The 20701-nt window shown below is 36.3% G+C and overlaps 2 protein-coding genes across 4 annotated transcripts in view; one reads left to right on the forward strand and one right to left on the reverse strand.

Moving 5' to 3' along the window:
- Positions 1-20657, forward strand: part of B3GAT2 (beta-1,3-glucuronyltransferase 2) — a 161102-nt gene extending 140445 nt beyond the window's left edge. Inside the window, exon 5 of the transcript XR_003521490.1 lies at positions 20566-20657. The gene's annotated coding sequence lies outside the window, so the exon portion shown is untranslated. The remainder of the gene's footprint in view (positions 1-20565) is intronic.
- Positions 1-20701, reverse strand: part of SMAP1 (small ArfGAP 1) — a 164214-nt gene that overhangs the window by 67836 nt on the left and 75677 nt on the right. For 2 of the 3 annotated variants that reach the window (XM_027602609.1, XM_027602611.1), the window contains 2 exons: positions 20543-20623; positions 8489-8569 (listed from right to left, as the gene is read on the reverse strand). In XM_027602609.1, coding sequence (XP_027458410.1) covers positions 8489-8569; positions 20543-20623 — 162 coding nt within the window. The remainder of the gene's footprint in view (positions 1-8488; positions 8570-20542; positions 20624-20701) is intronic. The other variant, XM_027602610.1, reaches the window with a different exon arrangement.

Here is a 20701-nt window from a genome sequence, read left to right on the forward strand (position 1 = left end):
ATATACCTTAATAAAACTTAGTTAACAGAGAAGCTGCATTAAAATGCTTTCTAAGCATAATGTACAGTGATATTACACCTATTGTTTTTTAAATTTACTAACAAAAGATTATTATCAAACTAATCTCTAAGGTTGAGCGTTAAGCTGGGAATGAAATGATTTGTGGAAAATATAAGGAATCTTCCAAACCCACTTATAAAACTGCTCTGTGAGACATCTGCTATGCTTACTCACCTAGACCATATGTCTCCATGATTTCTATAAAAGCATTAATTATTGGAAATATCTTATTCTCAAATGCATTCATGTATCATATGAAAGGTTTATTTAGCCTAAATTACATCTGAGAGCTTGGTGACCGTGTAAATGTCTCTGTCAGATTGCTAAAAAAATATAACCTATCAATATAGCATCTGGCAATGAGCCACTTAATTTAACTTTAATGTTTTATTAAGAACAATTTATTTGATTTACAATTCGTTGCTTACTTTTATAGGGCTGTACTGAAATTTCAAGTTCAACAGACTTGCAATTATGGTTTTTGCTTATATTGTAAGATTAAATCACTTATATTTATCAAGTAAAAATGTATTTTTTAAGTTTTATTAACATAAAAGACTTGTTTAAAAAAGCAACTTTGCTGGTTCTTTCTTTTGCAACTAGTAGTTAGAAAAAAAATCACTATTCATCTGTATCATTTTCTTAAAGAGTCAAATACTTGTCATATCTTAAACTTTTTAATGGTAGTATTAGCAAAAGAAGGAACCTTCTCTTTCCTATAATATCACTGCTTCTCTACCTTCCTTCCTGGGATTTTTTTATTCTACACTGATAATACTTTATGAACTGATTTTTCTTTCATGAATTTCAAGAAGCCAGTGGCAAATATCTGTGTAAGAAACACTTTTTAAATTTTACATTAAAAAATTTTAACACATACTTTGGGGACCATATGCCATTGACAGCAACCTCTTTTAAACTGAAGTACCCCACCAAGGGATATATGAGTAAGTACATACATGCATATGTACATGAGCATAGAAAATTATAAGACAAATTGTTTAAAACAGTTATCCTTAGGTAAGAGGGACTATGAGAAATCACATAATTTTTAATGTTTTGCTTGTTTGTATATTTTTTCTACAGAACAGGTAATATTTAATAAAGAAAAGTTTGAATATTAAGAGAATTTTAAGTTTATAAAAACATAAAAATATTCCAAGATAGGTAATTATGTCCTCTCAGTATAATTATCTCAGAGAGGAACTTTAAGAAAGTCCATGAAAATATAAATCTCTCTGATAGAATGATCTAAATTATTCTATTAATATATCCATTGCATATAAAAACAATGGTAAATCATATTGTATTTGTCTATTGTACACCTAAAACTAGTATTACATTGTATGTTAACTACCTGGAATTTAAATAAAAACTTAAAAGAAAAAAAAATGGTGCAATAACACTTATATAGATAAACATCTAAGTAGAAATATCTAAATACCTTAAAGTAAGCCATTTTTTCCAAATTTTATATACATATGTGGATATATATGTTCTATATAAATATGGAAATAACTTACATTAGGAATAACTAAATATCTTTTCTCCTAAATTAGACTTTGTGCTTTTAACAGTAAAACAGCTAACAATTAAGAGATCAGAACTATGGTAGGTGAGAAACCAGTATGAAATAATATAGAGAACTCAGTGACTAAAGACCAGCTCTGCAGAACACTGAAAACCATCTTTAAGGGTATTTTAAAAGGTTATTAGGAATCTGTCCCTGTGTCAGTAGGTGGAATAATTCTAAATTTAAAACTATTATTGCCAAGAGATCATTTAGAAACCCTGTCATTAATAAATGAAGAAAAGGAGGTTATGCAGTTAACTGACTTTGCCAAGGAGACAGTTAACCACAGACCAAGGGCTTGAATCTGGCTCTCTTCCTGACTGCTTCTTCCACTGCAACTAATTCTCAGTTGTTGGGGAGGCAAAGAGGGGAATATCTCAACAAACTGTTTCTGTAGGTAAAGTCTTATTGGAACACATTCATTCACTGCTTGTTTTTACAAAGAAAGAATTGAGTAGTTGTGAAAAGATACCTTATGATCTACAGCCTAAAATATTTACCAACTGGTTCTTTACAGAAAAATGCTGACTCTAAAGATATTTTACCATACAATTGAGAAATTTCAGAACTTGACCAATAATAACCCATATGATGGGTTGTAATAAATAATAAAACCAGAACAACATTAGCAATTACCTTAAAAGGGGTTAACCCCACCACCACCAAGGAATTGACTATTTGTCCATTTTCCATATTTTGACACAGACATCTTTTAGAAAAGAAAAACTAGGGTGCCTGGGTGGCTCAGTTGGTTAAGCGACTGCCTTCAGCTCAGGTCATGATCCCGGAATCCTGGGATAGACTCCCACATTGGGCTCCCGGCTCCTCAGGGAGCCTGCTTCTCCCTCTTACCCCCGCCCCTCTCATGCTGTTTCTCTCTCGCTCGCTCTCAAATAAATAAATAAAATCTTAAAAAAAAAAAAAAGAAAAACTATAAAACTTAGAATCTTCTAAAGGAGAAATTAAGATCTAATTATTTAAACTCAATGAGAATTCATATAGATTCCTATGCTGTAAGACTACTTCTCATCTACATGAATATATTTATAGATCACTGGCTACTTCGGAGAGAGCATAATAGATAAATCTAAGCAAAATGAATTAGAGATGTAAAATGTATGACAGAGTATTTTAGAAAAAGTCAAATTTATACACAATTTTCCAGCAGAATAAGGCACAAAGGAGATATATATTTAATAATATATATTTAATATAAAATAAAATATATATAAATGTATATATACATTTAAATGTCAAGAACATCTACCCTATTAATCACTGATTCATTAAACTTTTAGGTTTTACCTTACTCTTCTCAAAAAGGAAAGCAAACCTAACAGCTGACCCTGTTAGTAACAGATGCTCACACACCACAAAAAATATAAACCTCAGTGAGACTTAAATACAAATAGAATTTAAATAAAAGAAATAGGCTGCTCAAGGAACACAAGTTTATTTAAAGAAGAAAGTCGGCGCGCCTGGGTGGCTCAGTCGTTAAGCGTCTGCCTTCGGCTCAGGTCACGGTCCCAGGGTCCTGGGATCGAGCCCCGCATCAGGCTCCCTGCTCAGTGGGGAGTCTGCTTCTCCCTCTCCCACTCCCCCTGCTTGTGTTCCTGTTCTCGCTGTGTCTCTGTCAAACAGGTAAAAAAAAATCTTAAAAATAAATAAATAACTGTCTCTTTTCTTAATTTCTCTTTTTCTTCTTTCTTTCTTTCTTTCTTTCTTTCTTTCTTTCTTTCTTTCTTTCTTTCTTTCTTTCTTTCTTTCTTTCTTTCTTTCTTTCTTTCTTTCTTCTTTCTTTCTCTTTTCCTCTCTCTTTCCTTCTTTCTCTCTCTCTCCTTCTTTTTTAGAGAGGGAGAGAGGGAGAGAGTAGGACAGAAGGAATCCCAACCCGGCTCCACGCCTAGTGCAGAGCCCCATACAGGGCTCAATCTCACACCTTGAGATCATGACCTGAGCTGAAATCAAAGGTCAGACACTTAACTACCCAGGAACCCCTAGTTTACTTCTTTATAAAATAAGGGATTTGGACTAGAGTAGTAAGGTTCCTTCTTAACCCCCAAATTAATTTTTTTGTTTTAGATTTTATTTGAGAGCAAGAGAGAGAGAGAGAGTGCAAGCAAGCATGAGCGGCAGAAGGAGAGGGAGAAGCAGACTCGCCCACTGAGCAGGGAGCCCAACGTGGGGCTCAATCCCAGGACCCTGGGATCATGACCTGAGCAGAAGGCAGACGCTTAACCGACTGAGCCACCCAGGCGCCCCTTATTTTTTTTTTAAATATTTATTTGTTTATTTGAGAGAGGACAAGAGCATGAGTGGGAGGGGCAAAGGAAGAAGGAGAGGGAGAGAGAATCTCAAGCAGACTCTGCAATGAGTGTGGAGCTTAATATGGGACTTGATCTCATGACCCTGAGATCACGACCTGAGCCAAAACCAAGAGTCTGACGCTTAATGGACTGCGCCACCCAGGTGCCCCAAATTAAGTTATCTGTAAGTAACCATTTATTAAATCACTGCTATGTGTCAAGAACCATAGTAATGACTTCAATAACCTATAGAAATTAGTGAACTTAGAGAAAGTATTTTAGGATAAATAATCCCTATCCAGCCTCATTCTTTTAAATGCATGAAGAGATATGAGATGGAGTTTAATATGTGCTGCCTTAAAAAAATAAGTAAAATCCTTCTTCCAAATCTGATTATAAATTCTCCAACTAAACTAGGTGACATCAAGCAAATCAAACATTCTCTCTGAATCTCCATTTATAACATGGGACCACCAACAACTCTGTAGTTTTTGTGAGGAATAAAGATAACACACACATGCAAAAAGTTGAAAGCTTCCCCTTTGATGTCAGAAATAAGACAAGGATGCTCTATCACTGATTCAAAAACTAGAAATAAAAAGAGCAATAAAATCAGCTCCAATAAAGTAACAAAGCTAAGATATTTGCAAACACATAACTGAAAAAAGACTAGGATCCTCTATGTGTGTGTATGTCCGTGCAAAGATTGATACAAATGAATGAGGAAAAGGTAAGCAATCCAATTGAAAAATAGACAAAAGATCTGAACCAGAACTCCAAAACAGGAAATCCAAACAGGCAATAAACTTACGAATAAGGCCTTGGTCTCATTATTAATCAAGGAAACTGACATTAAAGATATAATGGGTTCTCATCACATACTTACCAGACTACAAATAGTAAAATCTTTGACAATACTACACAGTGTAAAGAATGTGGCCTGACCGGAATACATTTGGTATACAATTTGGAAAACAGTTTAACCTTATCTAGTCAAGTTCAAGATACACGTAGATTATGACCCAACAATTGCACTCATAAATATATCTTAAAGAAAAACATGCTTAGATGTATGTACAGAAGTGTTCACAGCAGCACTGTTTATAACGGCTAAAGCCTGGATATAATCCAAATGTTATTAACAGTCGAATGGATAAATAAATAAGGAAGAGACATACAATAGAATACTACAAAACAATTAACTGAATAAACTATAACTAAATATAATATGATAGACTGACGCTTATAAATAAAATATTGACTAAAAAAAGCAAAATACAAAAGAGTATTTGTGGTATAATTTCATTCATATGTTAAAAAATAGAAAGAAGTAAACCACAACTGTTTAGAAATACATGCAGAGAAGGTAAAACCACTTCTAAATTGCAAAGAAATTTTTATCTCTGGGGAGAAGGGAAGTGATTTTTTTACTGGGAATGGTATTCGGAGGGGGGCAGCTTCTGGGGTGTTGGCCATGATCTATTTCCTGACTTAGATAGTGAATACATGGGTGGTCACCCAAACATACTTTGTATATGTACAACTGTACACATAAGTTGTACATCTGTAAGTTTCTGGCACATAGGAGATATATGGCACACTGTATATACTACAGGAGATAGTTAATAAAGACACTATTACTTTATAATGATGATCTTATTCTGACTACTATTGCTACTACCTTCACTGATATTACTACTAATTTCTTGTCTGCAGATTACATATGCCCCCTTAAAATACCAGCTCAGAGAGAATATAAAGAAAAATGCCTGTATATGAAAATGTCTACATGCCTATAAAGCTTCTTTATTTGTGCCATTTTCCCTTGTTTCCCCACTGTTACACTTCTAAATGTTTCTTCCTTCTTATATTCTCTGCACTATCTTGATAGACCACAAAATTCTGATAGGAACTAAAGTTTTTCCCTCTACATGATTATTCTTACAGCAAGGATCCCACCATTAGCAGCAGGAGTCCTAAACCTTTGCAGGTTGAGTAAGAATAACAGATGATAGGTAAACTGATTTTAATAGAACCTAACTATCGAAAGGAAATAGTATAGGAACCATACTAGATTCTCACTGCTAACACACCCTGAACTGCTCTTCTCAAGCTCCCAACCCAGAGACTCAGTTGTCAGGTAACTGCTGTAAGCCCTTTGCCATAAAAGGCAAGTATTTACATGCAAGGCTGTGAAACATACACATCACTACAACAAGATGCTCACTATATTTCAATGGTAAGGTTTTTACTTAAGAGAGAAAATAAATATATGACGTTTGAAAAGTGGTTATATCTTAAGTACAACAAAAACTCTTTGATATTTCCAATTTTTGGCAATAAAAGATAACATCTACTAGTGATTTTAAAATTCCTTTATAATACAACCGGAAATCATAAAAAATTTCACTTAAAGTTTACTGATGCATGTTGGGACACCTGAGTGGCTCAGTCAGTTAAGTGTCTGACTCTTGGTTTCCGCTCAGATCATGATCTCAGGGCTGTGAGATAGAGCCACACCTCAGGCTCTGCACTCAGCACGGAGTCAGCTTAGGATTCTCTTCTCCCTCTGCCCCTCCCCGCTGTGCGCACATGTGCGTGTGCTCGCTCTCTCTCTCTAAATCTTTGAAAAAAAACAAAAAAAGGGGGGTGCCTGGGTGGCTCAGTCGTTAAGCGACTGCCTTCAGCTCTGGTCATGATCCCACGGTTCTGGGATCGAGCCTGGCATCTGGCTCCCTGCTCGGCGGGAAGCCTGCTTCTCCCTCTCCCACTCTCCCTGCCTGTGTTCCCTCTCTGGCTGTGTTTCTCTCTGTCTAATAAATAAATAAAATCTTTAGAAAAATAAAAATTTAAATTAAATAAAAATTTTAAAAAAATTAAAAAACAAAAAAAAGCTTATTGATGCATGCTAAAGAGAAAAGTTACCAGAGAATTAAAACTAAGTAACCAGATTACAAATACCAACTTAATCACTCCTTTGAAAATATGTAGTATTTAACATCTAAATTTAATCTGATGAAAGGTAAGAATTTCATTCGGTAAAATATCATTAAAGTGATATTCAAGAAATTAATTTTAATGGAAAATCAGGATTTCAAAAAATATTTCAAAGAATTCTACTTAGCAAAGGTCTTACAGTCTTAGCATTTGCAGTTTATTAATTGTTCTTCATGACCTTGGAATCAAGACACTATGAGATAAAAAACACCAATGAATCAATGTACATGTATTTATCCTAAACATCTACTACAAATAAGAAACTGTTAGAAATACAAAGAAACACAGACTTGGTCCCCACCTGATTGATGCATAATTTCAGGAAACACAATACCTATGCCATCCGTGTTAGATAAGAAAATTTATCTAAAAATACAATTAAACAATACTACAAAGTAGGAAGTAATAATATCAAATGTATAGCAATGTCGCCAGAATTTTGAGGAAGGAAAAAAGTGTTATCTAGTTGAGATATTAGAGGGGCTTCATGGAAAAGGCAGAATGAGTAAGCTTTAGGTAAGAGGTGGGGAAAGGAAAGGACATTCTTACAACTCTTTGAAGGTAAAGACTGCTTTAATAAATGACAGAGAAAGAATCAGTATGTACCTGCACTGTACACTTGAAATGGATGTACCTTGTATATGTAATTTATGCCTTGATTAGGTCAATTTTTAAAATTTCAACAAGTATCAAGGATGTTCCCTTTACTGACAATCCCTTTACCATGCTTCCATACTTTCATGATCAAATACATTCAAAGCCAAGCTGCCATAATTATTCACCCAATGCCTTTTAAAAAGCTGATGTTCTCTCTCCCTCTAGTTTGCCTAAGCACATCTATCTTGCATATCACTGCCAAAATAATCTTCCAAAAGAACCTTTCTGAATTAGGTCTATCTCTACAAACTTTGGAATGTTACCCATAGCCTTTCCTCCAAAAAACAATCAACATGGACTTTAAGGTCCTCTACAATTTGAGCTCAATCTACCATGCTGGTCTTATTTTGCACTACTCTCTATACATAGATATACATCTTTCTTCAAATATTTTTTCTATACATAGATATTTTTTCTATAGAGATACTATTTTTCTAAATATACTTTGTCTATTTTCACTTTCTATACCTATCCTCAAGGTATTCTCTGCAAATGATATACTCTTGCCTTCCACCTTAATCCTACCTACCACTCAAAATCTACTTCAAATGTTTACCTTTAAGCATCAACTCTTTTCTGAAGGCCCTTCAGGTATGATCTCTTCAAACTTTCACTGAAATCTGTGCATGAAAACTAAAAACATTTTTCTTTATGTCATTAATAAGAGAATACTAGTCCTTGAGGAGTTCACATGATCTGTACCCACAGATATGTAATTGACTAAAAATTATATAGGACAATATAGAAGGACACGCTTAGCACACATATTCATTCAAAAATTATTTAATGAAAGAATTATTATTCACACATTGTAAATATCCTAAAAAACAATCATATGTAAGACTACAAAAATAAGATGGTAATCTTAATGGATTTCTAAAAAAATGAATTTTACCTTTTCAGTTGTAAGAGGTTTTGCAGGCTTTTCTGGCTCCTTTTCTTTCTTTTTCTCTTCCTTTTTTTTTTCCTTTTCTTTCTAAAACATAGACCATAGTTTTGATCAATTTACTTTGTAAAAAATGTCAGCTCTTAACACATTTTTATTTTACTAGTTTGAGTCATTGTTTGAGGAAGTGTTCAGTGATGGCAATATCCAGTGATACTGAAATATAAAAGTAAACACAGCAAATTCATATGGTCATTGAAATTACATGTTGATAACACAACAAAGAATATCTTTGCTTTAAAAAATTTGAGACAGGTGAAACTATTTAGAACTTCTCTGAAATTTTAGAGTTCGTTTTAAACAAATGAGACCTCTACTCAATAAATTCTCACTGTATCTTTACATCAGGTTAGGCTTCCTAATAGCAACCATCATGTTGAAATTTGAACAAGAAGAAAAAGTAAACTAACTGCTAAAAGAGAGTTCCTTATCACACAAATGAAGACAGATTACAACATGTGAACATGAAGCAAAAAGGGAAAAAATGCTTTAATTTTTTAAAATATCACAAAACATGGGGGCACCTGGGTGGCTCAAATGGTTAAGCATCAATTCTTGATTTCGGCTCAGGTCATGATATCATGGGTCATATGATCAAGCCCCATGCTCAGCGGGAAGTCTGCTTGAATATTCTCTCCCTCTGCCTCTCCCCCCACACGCATGCTCTCCCTCTCTTTCTCTCTAATAAATAATCTCTAAAATATCACAAAACATGCTTAGTCCACTACATAATGTTTTGATTTCTAAAAGGACATGTACAATAATTTTCTCATTAAAAAAAATGTTAAGGATATGCCTGGTACCAGAGCAAACTGATTAGTGTATTTAATCCAACTCAATCTAGGTAAACTAAAATGGTACTATGATGACTACAATTTGCATTTCCAAGAAGGATAAAACAGGATATAATATTAAAAACTTAAGGGCCACAAACATGCCAAAAAAGGAAAATGAAATAAAAGATTAAACCATGAGCATTCATAAGACATTTAAAGGTAAGAGATGCCTAGAAACCTAGAAGTGAATCACTACTACAAATGAGTATTAATTAGTACCTTAGTTTCCTAGCAGCAAATGGGAAAAGATAAACTGATGAACCTAGGAAAGGCAGAATAATAAACACACAAAACTCAGTCAAAATGCCTACTGGTTTGTTTGTACCTGTGTCTTTAAAAACGGTATTTGCCACAACCTTTCAACAGTATAATTTTTATTATTTATAATTGAGAAAAGATAACACTGGCAATCCCTAGGCTATAACATAAAGCATATAGTAAAAGTTCCTATGGGCCAGATACTGTGGTAATCACCTTATTTTCTAATTTAATTTATGCAATAAGTGTCTGAAAAAAATGTCATCGTGGTTGTTTTACAAATGAAGAAAAAAAAATAGGAAAGTAAGGCAGAAAGCCATACAACTAAATCAGTGGGAGGACCGAGGAAGACAGAGCCAAACTCCAAAGTGCAGCACTGGTATTTATTGCTATTCTTTCAAACCACAATGGTTAATATTTATTGAACCCTTACTATGTGCAAGATACCATCTTCACTTATTGAATCCTTACAACATCTTTATAAGTAACCCTATCCCATTTACTAAGTGATGCATAAATGAGATATGCACCTCTACCTCTGAAACCAATAATAATTATATGTTAATTAAACTTAAATAAAACCAAATTAATTTAAAAAAAATAAAGCCAAAGTTAATATAAAAAATGAGATATGCACAAATCTTTTATCCATTATGAAATGTTTTCTAGATGTTATTAATCAAATTTGGTGAAGAAAGCAATGTGATTAAATATTTTCACTAATATGTTGGGGACGAATTGTTCTATACCCTCACAGAACTGTTAATTTCTCAAGGAAGGCACTGTCATGAGAGTGGGGAAGAATGCTTGTCCTTCTATTCACTGTTAACTGGTAGGCACATATGACATCACCAAAAATGAATCAGATTATACAGCCAGATTTAATAAAGAGAGAGTACAACTCAGTGCTCTTCAACACTGGAATTTCAGCTGCTAAAATATGGCTGTCATCTAATCTGGTTTCAGCAGAGGTATTATGACACAAGCTTTGAAGTAACATTAAAAACATGGGCTTTGAATTCAGGTCATAACAGTTTGATCCACACATGACTCCCATCTCTAGAATCAAAAGCTGCTGAAAGATCAGAGTACTGTGAGAACCTAATTTGTTTTAAACTATTTTCTTAGCAAGAACAAAATATAGCTGTGTTTGGTATTGTAAAATAGTTCCTGAAACTTGGTTGCTATATATACAAATGATATAGTGAAAAAGACCTTCTATGTAAAAAAATAAAATAAAACTGGAATAAACGTCCAATTTCTGTAAGATAGAGAAAAGCATGTACTAAGTTCATTATACTCAAACTATACTTGAATGATGTGATTAAAGATATAGTCTTCAAAAAATTTTTATTATGTACTCCTACTTTAAAAAGTTGTGAGCATATATACTCTACCATGCATATATACTTCTTTATAAAGTATATACAACACTATATTATGTACATTATAAAATATATATAAAAATAGAAATTTTGAAAGGATAACAAAAAAAAAGCACAAATAGACATCATAAATGAACTACCTTGGGGGTTCTCTCTGATATTTAATGCTACAGACATCAGACTCTGGAGACCACTGAATTAGACCAATGCCTTTCTTTTAAAAACTGAAGTATAATTTACATATAACATATTAATTTCAGGTGTACAAAATGATTCAACATTCATATAACACTGCAAAATGATCACCATCATAGGTCCAGTTTCCTCCTGTCACCAAATAAAGTTACATAAGTGAAATACAGTACTGTTGCTCTAGTCACCATGCTATACATTACTACCCATAACCAATAAGACCAATAGCAGGGAGTTTACTATGTTTTCTTCTAGTAGTTCTATGATTTCAAATCTTGCATTCAAGTCTTTAATCCATACTGAGTTAATTTTTGTATACAGAATAAGATACTGGTCCAGTTTTCCCAAACCATTTATTGAAGAGACTGTCCTTTCTCCACTGTATATTCTTGCCTCCTCTGGCATAAATTAACTGACCATATATATGTGGGTTTATTTCTGTGCTCTCTATTCTGTTGCAGTAATCTATGTATGTTTTTCTGCCAATACCATACTGTTTTGATTACCATACCTTTGAAATCAAGGAATGTGATGCCTTCATCTTTCTTCTTCTTTCTCAACATCACTTTGGCTATTCAGGATCTTTTGTGGTTCCATACAAATTTTAGAAACGTTTGTTCTATTTTTGTGAAAAATGCGATTGGGATTTTGATAAGGATTGCACTGAATCTATAAACTGCTTTGGGTAATACATTTTAACAATATTAATTCTTCCAATCAATGAACATATAATAATTTCCATTTATTTGTGTCTTGTTTCATTCATCAATATCTTGAACTTTCCAGTGTAGCAGTCTTCCACCTCCTTGGTTAAATTTCTTCCTAGGCATTTTATTCTTTTTGTTGTGATTGTAAATAAGATTGTTTTCTTAATTTCTCTAACCATTTGTTGCTATGTAGAGAAAGAACAGATTTTTGTATACTGATTTTGCATCCTGCAACTTTACTGAAATTCTTAGTTCTCACAGCTTTTTGGTGGAGTTTTTAGGGTCTTCTATATATAAAATCATGTTGTCCACAAATAATAATGATTTTACTTCTTCCTAACTTGGAAGCATGTTTTTCTTTTTCTTGCCTAACTTGTCCAGCCAGAACTTCTAATACTATGCTGAATAGAAGTGGTAAGAGTGGGCATCCTTGTCTTGTTCCTGATCTTAGAGGAAAAGCTTTTAGCTTTTCATTGTTGAGTATGATGTTAGCTGTGGGGCTTGTCATAAATGGTCTTTATTATGTTGAAGAACATTTCCTTCATTCTTGCTTTGATGAGAGTTTTTATCATAAATGATTTTGAATTTTGTCAAATGCTTTTTCTGCACCTGTTGAGATGATCGTGATTTTTATCCTTAATTTGTTAATACTGTAGATCATGCTGACTGATTTGCAAATGTTTAACCATCCTCACATCCTTTCAGTAAATCCCACTTGGTCACAGTGTATGATCTTTTTAATGCATTGCTGAATTCAGTCGGCTAACAGTTTGTTGAGGAGCTTTTCATCTATATTCATCAGGGATATTGGCCTGTAGTTTTCTTTTTATTGTGGTGTGCTTGTCTGGTTTTAGTGTCAGGATAATGCTGGCCTCGTAAAATTAATTGGGAAGCATTCTCTCCTCTTCAATGTTTTGGAAGAGTTTGGGGTACAGTTGGTTGGGAGGTTTTTGACTACTGATTCAAACTCCTTGCTAGTAAATGATCTATTCAGATTTTCTATTTCATGATTTAGTCTTGGCAGATTGTATATTTCTAAGAATTTATCCATTTCTTTTAGACCCTCCAATCTGTTGGCGTATAATTGTTCATAGTAGTCTCTCATAATCTGTTGTATTTCTGTGGTGTCAGTCATTACTTTCCTTTTTTCATTTCTGATTTTATTTGAGCCCTTTCTCTTTTTTTTCTTGAGTCTGGCTAAAGGCTTACCACTTTCATTTATCTTTTCAAAGAATCGGCTCTCAGTTTCATTGATCTTTTCTATTTTCTTTTAGTCTCTATTCCCTTTATTTCACTCTGATTTTATTATTTCATTCCTTCTACTAATTCTGAGCTTCATTTGTTCCTCTTTTCCTAGTTCCTCTGGGTATAAAGTTAGACTGTTATTTGGGATTTTTCTTATTTCTTGAGGTAGGCCTGTATCACTATCAACTTCCCTTTTAGAACTGCTTTTCCTAAATCCCACAGATTTTGCTATGCTTTATTTTCATTTGTCTCAAGGTATTTTTTAATTTCTCTTTTGATTTCTTCATTGACCCATTAACTGTCCATAGTGTGTTTAATCTCCATATTATTTATGCTTTTTCCAGTTTTCATTTTGTGATTTATTTCTAGTTTCATACCACTGTGGTATAAAAAGATGCTTGATATTACTTCGATCTTCTTAAATTTACTGAGACTTGTTTCATGGTCTAAAATAATGATCTATCCGTGTGCACTTGAGAAGAATGTGCATTCTGCTACTTTGGAATGTAATGTTCTGTACATATCTATTAAGTATATCTGGTCTAATGTGTTGTCTAAGGCCAATGTGTCCTTAAGGATTTTCTGTCTGGATGATTTATCCACTGATACAAGTTAGGTATTAAAGTCCACTATTATTGTATTGCTGTCAATTTGTATCTTTAGGTCTGTTAATATCCGTTTTATATACTTAGGTGCTCCTATGATGCATTCATAAATATTTACAAATGTATCTTCTTGCTGGACTGCTCCATTTATCATTATGTAATGCCTTTATTTGCCTTTTATTGGTCTGTCTTTTAAATTCTATTTTATCTGAGTATAGCCACCCCAGCTTTCTTTCGGCTTCCATTTGTATGAAACATCTTTTTATGTCTGTGTGCCCTTACATCTGAAGTGAATCTCTTGTAGGCAGCATATAGATACACCTTGTTTGTTTCATTCATTCAGCCACTCTATGTCTTTTGATTGGAACATTCAGTCCATTTACATTTAAACTAATTATTGATAGGCATGTTCTTACTGTCATTTTGTTAACTGTTTTCTGGCTGTTTCTGCAGTTCTCTGTTCCTTTCTTGTTCTCTTGCTCTCTTTGGTGGCTTTTTTTAGACTTTTCTATTTTTTGTCTACCTATTATAGGTTTTTGATTTGTGGTTACCACTGGGTTCATATACAATAATCTTACATGTATAGCAGTCTATATTACATTGATGGTCACATACATGTGAACATATTCTAGAAGCACTAAAATTTTACTCCGGCCTCCACATTCTATGTATATGATGTCATATTTTACATCTTTTTGTGTATCCCTTGGCTAATTTTTGTAGATATAATTGATTTAATCATTTTGTGTTTTAACCTCAATACTGGCTTTATAAGTGATTAATTCAGTACCTTTATGGTGTATTTGCTTTTACCTGTGAAATTTTTTCCTTTCATAATTTTCTTCTAGTTATGGTCTTTTCTTTTTTTTTTTTTTAATTTTATTTATTTATTTAACTGACAGAGAGAGACAGCTAGAGAAAGAACACAAGCAGGAGGAGTGGGAGAAGGAGAAACAGGCTTCCCGCCAAGCAGGGAGCCCAATGCGGGGCTCGATCCCAAGACCCTGGGATCATGACCTGAGCTGAAGGCAGCTGCTTAACCAACTGAACCACCCAGGTGCCCCTTTTCTTTCCATTTAAAGGGTTCCCTTTAACATTTCTCATAAGGCCAGTTTAGTGGTGATGAACTCCTTTAACTTTTGTTTATTTGTGAAACTTTAGGCTCTCCTTCAATTCTGAATAGTAACGTAGTTGGGTAGGGTACTGTTGCCTTTAAGTTTTTTCCTTTCACACTTTGAACATATGCCACTCCCTTGTGGCCTACAAACCTTCTGCTGAGAAATCAGCTGACAGTCTTATGAGTATTCCCTAGTATATAACTAGTTGCTTTTCTCTTGCTGGTTTGAAGATCCTCCCTTTAACTTAAACATTTCCATTTTAATTACTATGTGTTTTGGTGTGAACCTCTTCGGGTTCACATCTTGTTTGGGGCCCTCTGTGCTCCATTGACCTGGATGTCTGTTTGCTTCCCAGATTTGGTTAAGTTTTCAGTTATTATTTCTTCAAATAAGTTTTCTGCCTCTTCTCTTTTACTTTGATTTTAGTATGCTTGATATTGTCCCAGAGGTCCCTTCACCCATTTTCATGTTTTCAATTTTTTTTCTTCTTGCCATTCAGCTTGATTTCCACTACCCTGGCCTGCAGCTCACTGCTGTTCTTCTGCCTCCTCTAATCTGCTATTGATTCCTGAGTATATTTTTCATTTCAATTATAGTATTCTTCAGCTCTGATTCTTTTTTTAAGATTTATTTATTTATTTGACAGAGGGGGGGGAATGAGAGAGAGAGAGAGCACACAAGCAGGGGGACAGGGAGAGCAGGCTCCCCACGGAGCAGGGAGCCTGATGCAGGGCTTAATCCCAGGACCCTGGGATCATGACCTGAGCTAAAGGCAGACGCCTAACTGACTGAGCCACCCAGGTGCCCCTACTCTGATTCTTTTTTATATTTCTATCTTTTTAATGAAATTTCTCAGTGAGTTCATCCATTTTTCTCTCCAGTTTAGTGATCATCTTTATGACTATTTGAACTCTGTATCAGGTAGATTAATTCCTTTTCATTTACTTCTTTTCTGAAATGTTGTCTTATTCTTTCGCTCAGAACATATTCCTCTGTCTTCTCGGTTTGTCCGTCTGTCTGTTTTTATACATTGGGTAGGTCAGCTACATCTCCCTGTCTTGAAGGTACTGGCCTTATGAAGAAAGTATCTTGTGGGACCCAGAAAGACAAGCTCCCCAGTCACTAGAAACAGGTAGTTCAGGGGTGTCCTCTGTGTGGGCTGCATGCACCCTCCTGCTGTGACTGGGCCATGAGTGCTGGGGGCATGCTGGTGGGTGGGGCTGGCTCCAATGCCTGGCTGTTATAACTGTGGGCATACTGCAGGGATGGAGCCGGCCTCAGCCCAGCTGGTGAAGAGGCCTGGCTGTGGCTGCTGCAGACATGCTGGTGGGAGCAGTTAGCCTCCAGGGTGGCTGGCTGCAAGACCTAGCCACAACTGTTGTAGGCATGCTAGTAGGCAGGGCTGGCCCCCATTTCATGGGGCACAAGTCACTTTGGAGTAGTGCCTGTCCCAGCCAAGGCTTCCCACTGGGTGGGGGAGGTGGGTAGAAGCTGCTTTGGGAGGGGAACTGGTCCAGACAGAGGCTGTCTGCCAGGTTGTGGTGGAGTAGGAGCCATTTGGAAGGGTGCCTACACGGGTAGGCCAGTCTGCAGAGGAACATGAAATGGAGTGAATGGTTGCTACTGAGGTTGATGGGAGAATGTCACAACAAGCGTCTGCCAGTATCAGGTCAGCTAAAGGAGGGCAAGAAAATGGTGCCCTCCAGTACTCTGTTCCAGGAGAAACTTCCTACAGATCCCTGCCCCTCTGGCACATGCCCTAATATTAGCCAATCTCCTTCATGCATGTTCCAGGCACTTTTCAAACTGCTACCTCTGTTCTGGGTCTCCAAGCGAGTGAAACTGTTCAGAGGCCCATTAAAAATCCCAGTGTGGATACCCCCAGGGCAGGGGGTGCCCAATATGGGGCTTGAACCCCCCCTCACTTCTCAGGGAGGGCCTCTGTACCTTGATATCCCTCCCACTTGTGCATTATTGTGCTGGGGGTTCATTTCCCAATCTGACCATGTCTCTGCCCCTCCTATCCCTCTTGACATCACTTTTTAAAATATCTTTAGTTGCATAAGAGCTGTTCTGCTAGTCTTCAGGTCTTTCTCAGAGAGTTGCTTTATATGTATTTCCAGCCTTGGTATATCCATGGGAGGTGAGCTCAGGATCTTCCTACTCCACCATCTTCCCATGAGTCTATCTTTAGCTTTTAACATTTTAATTATAATGTGTGTTGGCATGGATCTCTTTGGGTTCACCTTTTATTTGGAACTCCCTGGGCTTCCTGGATCTGTATGGCTGTTTCCCTCCCCAGGTTAGGAAACTTTTCGGCCATTATTTCTTCAAATAAGTTTTTGTCCCTTCTGCTCTTCCCTTCTGCAGCTCCTATAATGTGACTGTCATTCAGCTGTGAATGTTACTGATGTTGTCCCATAGGTCCCTTAAGTTATCTTCGTTTAAAAAACCTTTTTTTTTTTCCTTTCTGATGCTGTTTGGGTTAGTTCTACGGCCCTGTCTGCCAGGTCACTGATCTGTTCTTCTGTTTCATCTTGTCTGTCGTTGATTCTCTCTAGCATATTTTTCTAGTTCGGTTATTGTATTCTTCAGCTCTGTGACTTCCATTTGGTATTTTCTTATATTTTCTCTTTGTTGAAACTGTCTTCATCCATTCTTCTCCCAAGATCAATGAGCATCTTTACAACTATTACTTTGAATTCTTTGTCAGGTAAATTACTTATCTCCATTAAGGTTTTTCCCTCTAGAATTTTATCTTATTCTTTCATTTGGAACATATTTCTGTTTCCTCATTTTGCCTAATTCTCTGTTTGTTTCTGTATTAGGCAAAATAGTGATCTCTCCTAGTACTGAAGGAATGGCCATAGGAAGACTGAGAGTTTGTTTCAGTCAGCTGTCTGTGTAGTGCCCTGGGGGTAGCAGCTGGCCACAACCTACTCCAACTGTTTCAGTCCCATGAGGCCCAGAAATGCAAGGCTCACTATCCACCAGAGCCAGACATACAAGCCCTATGTGAAATATATGCATTTCCTGGCTTTAGCAGGGTCAGAGGGGAGCACCAGTCCATGAAGAGCCAACCCATCCAGTTTGGCAGTGTGGGACTATGGGAGTGCAGAGAAGCAAGGCAAGCAACACTAGCAAGGTAGAAGTACCGCAAAAATGGTGCCTCCTAGCACCTGTCTTCTGAGAGAGATCCAACTGACCCCTGTCCCTCTGGCAGACACTTTAAACTTAGGCAATTAATCTCCTTCACATATAGTCTATGGGCTTTTCAACTTGCTCCTTTTGTACTAGATTCCAGGACAGGTGAGTCACTGTTCATGTGCCCTTTAAGAGTAGAATCTTACTCTCCTACAACTTTTTGGGTATCCTTGACATGAAACCCACTGATTTCCAAAGACAGATGTTTTGGGGGCTCATCTCTCCAGGGCAGGTCCCAAAAGTTGGGGTGCCTGATGTGGCTCGCTCCTCAGAGATATGCTCCATATTTGTGAGGTCACTCCCGCTGGTGGATTACAGCACCAGGGATGGGTTTTTGGTGAGCCCATGACTCTGCTCACCTATCTCAATGTGGCCTTTTTGTCCTTTGTTGTGAAGGAGCTGTTCAGCTAGTTTTCACACCTTTTGTAGAGAAAACTGTTCTATGGGTAGCTGTAAATTTGGTTTGTCCATGGGAGAAGGGGAGCTCTGGTCTTCCTATGCCACCATCTTGAATCACAAATGTCCACTTCTAAGACTTGCAGGCAGGAAGTGGGTTAAGGTACAAAAGTGTGTTAAGGGTTTCCAACCTTTTTCTCACATGAAAGCAATTTTGAAAAAGAAAAATTTGCCTTTGACATTCTTCCACTTTCTCATGGTAACATCCACACTCCTAGAGTGCTTCTTTCCTGGGCCTGTGTATTGACCTAAGATACCTACAACATTCCAACCATGTACTTCATGCTCCAAAACTGTCTCCTACAGACTCCTCATGAACACCCTTTGCTCTACCAACTCTTAAGTTCATTGTACCCAGCTTTCCATTCTCATGACTCTCCTCTTATCACTCAACACACTTTCCCTGGGCTGCCTTGTAATCTCAATCCTTCTCACAATCCCTCTCTCTCTAACTCCACCCCCATTGCCCCTAGCCTGGATCTGTCCTCTGGGCTATACACTTTTATATCCAACCACCTACTAGATACCTGGATGCCCCACAGTCATATCCAACTTTTAATTCATCACCCCCACCTTCCTTTGTTCTCCTCAAACCTGTTCCTCACCGTCAGCTTGTATCCTTTTCTCCCTGGATAGCACCATCAGGTACTGAGATGCTCAAGCCAGAAACTGGAAGTCATCAAGGCTTCCCAAACCACTGTCACAATCCATTGATTACTAAATCCCACAGATTCAGTCTTCTCAAAATCTCTTAAAACTGCATTCTTTTTATTCTCTCTGCCTCCATTTTAGCAACTGCTCCCATCATGTTATTCATGACCCAGATTAAAGCAACAGGTTCTCAAGCTTTTTCCACACCCATCAGCAAATAATTTATTCTCCAGAGATAGAAAGCCATGTGATGACAAGAAAATCAGATCCCATTACCCTTCCTACCCTTAAAAACTCATCATTAAAGTACCAGGGCCTTCAGGGTAAAGACCAAAATCCTTCAGAAGGCTCAGAAGTAGGCTGTTCTCTCACTTCTCTCCCTATCCTATGCATGTTCTAGTCATGCCATCTACTTGCAAATACCCAAACAATCTACTTTGCTCACAGGTTTGTTTGTTTGTTTTCACAAGATGCTTTCTCTACTTAGAATATATCCTAATCCTTATAGCTAATATTTAAGAATTTAAGATATAGTGGGGTATCTGGGTGGCTCAGTCGGTTAAGTATCCCACTCTTGATTTCTGCTCAGGTCATGATCTCAGTCAGGGACACGAGATCAAGCACTCTATTGGGTTCTACTTGGGATTCTCTCTCTCTCATTCTGCCCCTCTCCCACCCTCCACTCATGAGTGCGCTCTCAAAAAAAAAAAAAAATTAAGATGTATCAAAAGCATGCCTTCTATATTAAATAGCAGCACAATGAGTGAATGTGAAGCACAGCACACACTGTATTGCATTAGAAACCTCTGTAATCTGTTTTCCTCCATTAGGAATCACTGTCATTCACTCTAACCACCCCTACACAAACACATTCTAATGACTATCACTGATGATTCTGTATTCATAAATCTTTATTATACACATTACTGTATCTGTATGATTACTATCACTGCTTGACATTAATTTTCTTCAAATACTTGTAACAACAGAATCTTCTAAAGACTTTTCAAAGACTTTTCTAATAGATCAAAGAATTCAATAGCAACTATAAAACAATTCCTGTAAGTATAAAGTAGTAAGGAAAACAACAGAAAATTGCTTCTTAAATGTTGAGATATATCTATAGTACCAATAAATCCATCTTCTGAAACTAAACAGATCAAAGCCCTTTTCCTACTTGCAACATAGGAAAATATTTTTTAAATTGCTGTATTTAATATATTTAATACTGGAGACCATTCAAATATAAACAACAATTACACCATTCCCAAATTATGGCACGTTTTAAGAGAAGTTCATTTACCATTGAACTCTACATTATGTTGCTGGCTAGAACACTACCATACCTCCAATTTGTTTTTCTCAACAGCAGCTTGTAGAGAAGGAGAGGATACCAAAGGCTGAAGAGGAGCATCAGAAGAAGAAATCTGTGGAATGCAGATGAAAAGTCAGAAGAACAAGAGAAAAGAAGGTAATCAGAATTGACAGGCACAGGAAATAAACAA

Source organism: Zalophus californianus, chromosome 7 (genome assembly GCF_009762305.2).
Source record: "Zalophus californianus isolate mZalCal1 chromosome 7, mZalCal1.pri.v2, whole genome shotgun sequence".
Taxonomy (NCBI): Eukaryota; Metazoa; Chordata; class Mammalia; order Carnivora; family Otariidae; genus Zalophus; species Zalophus californianus.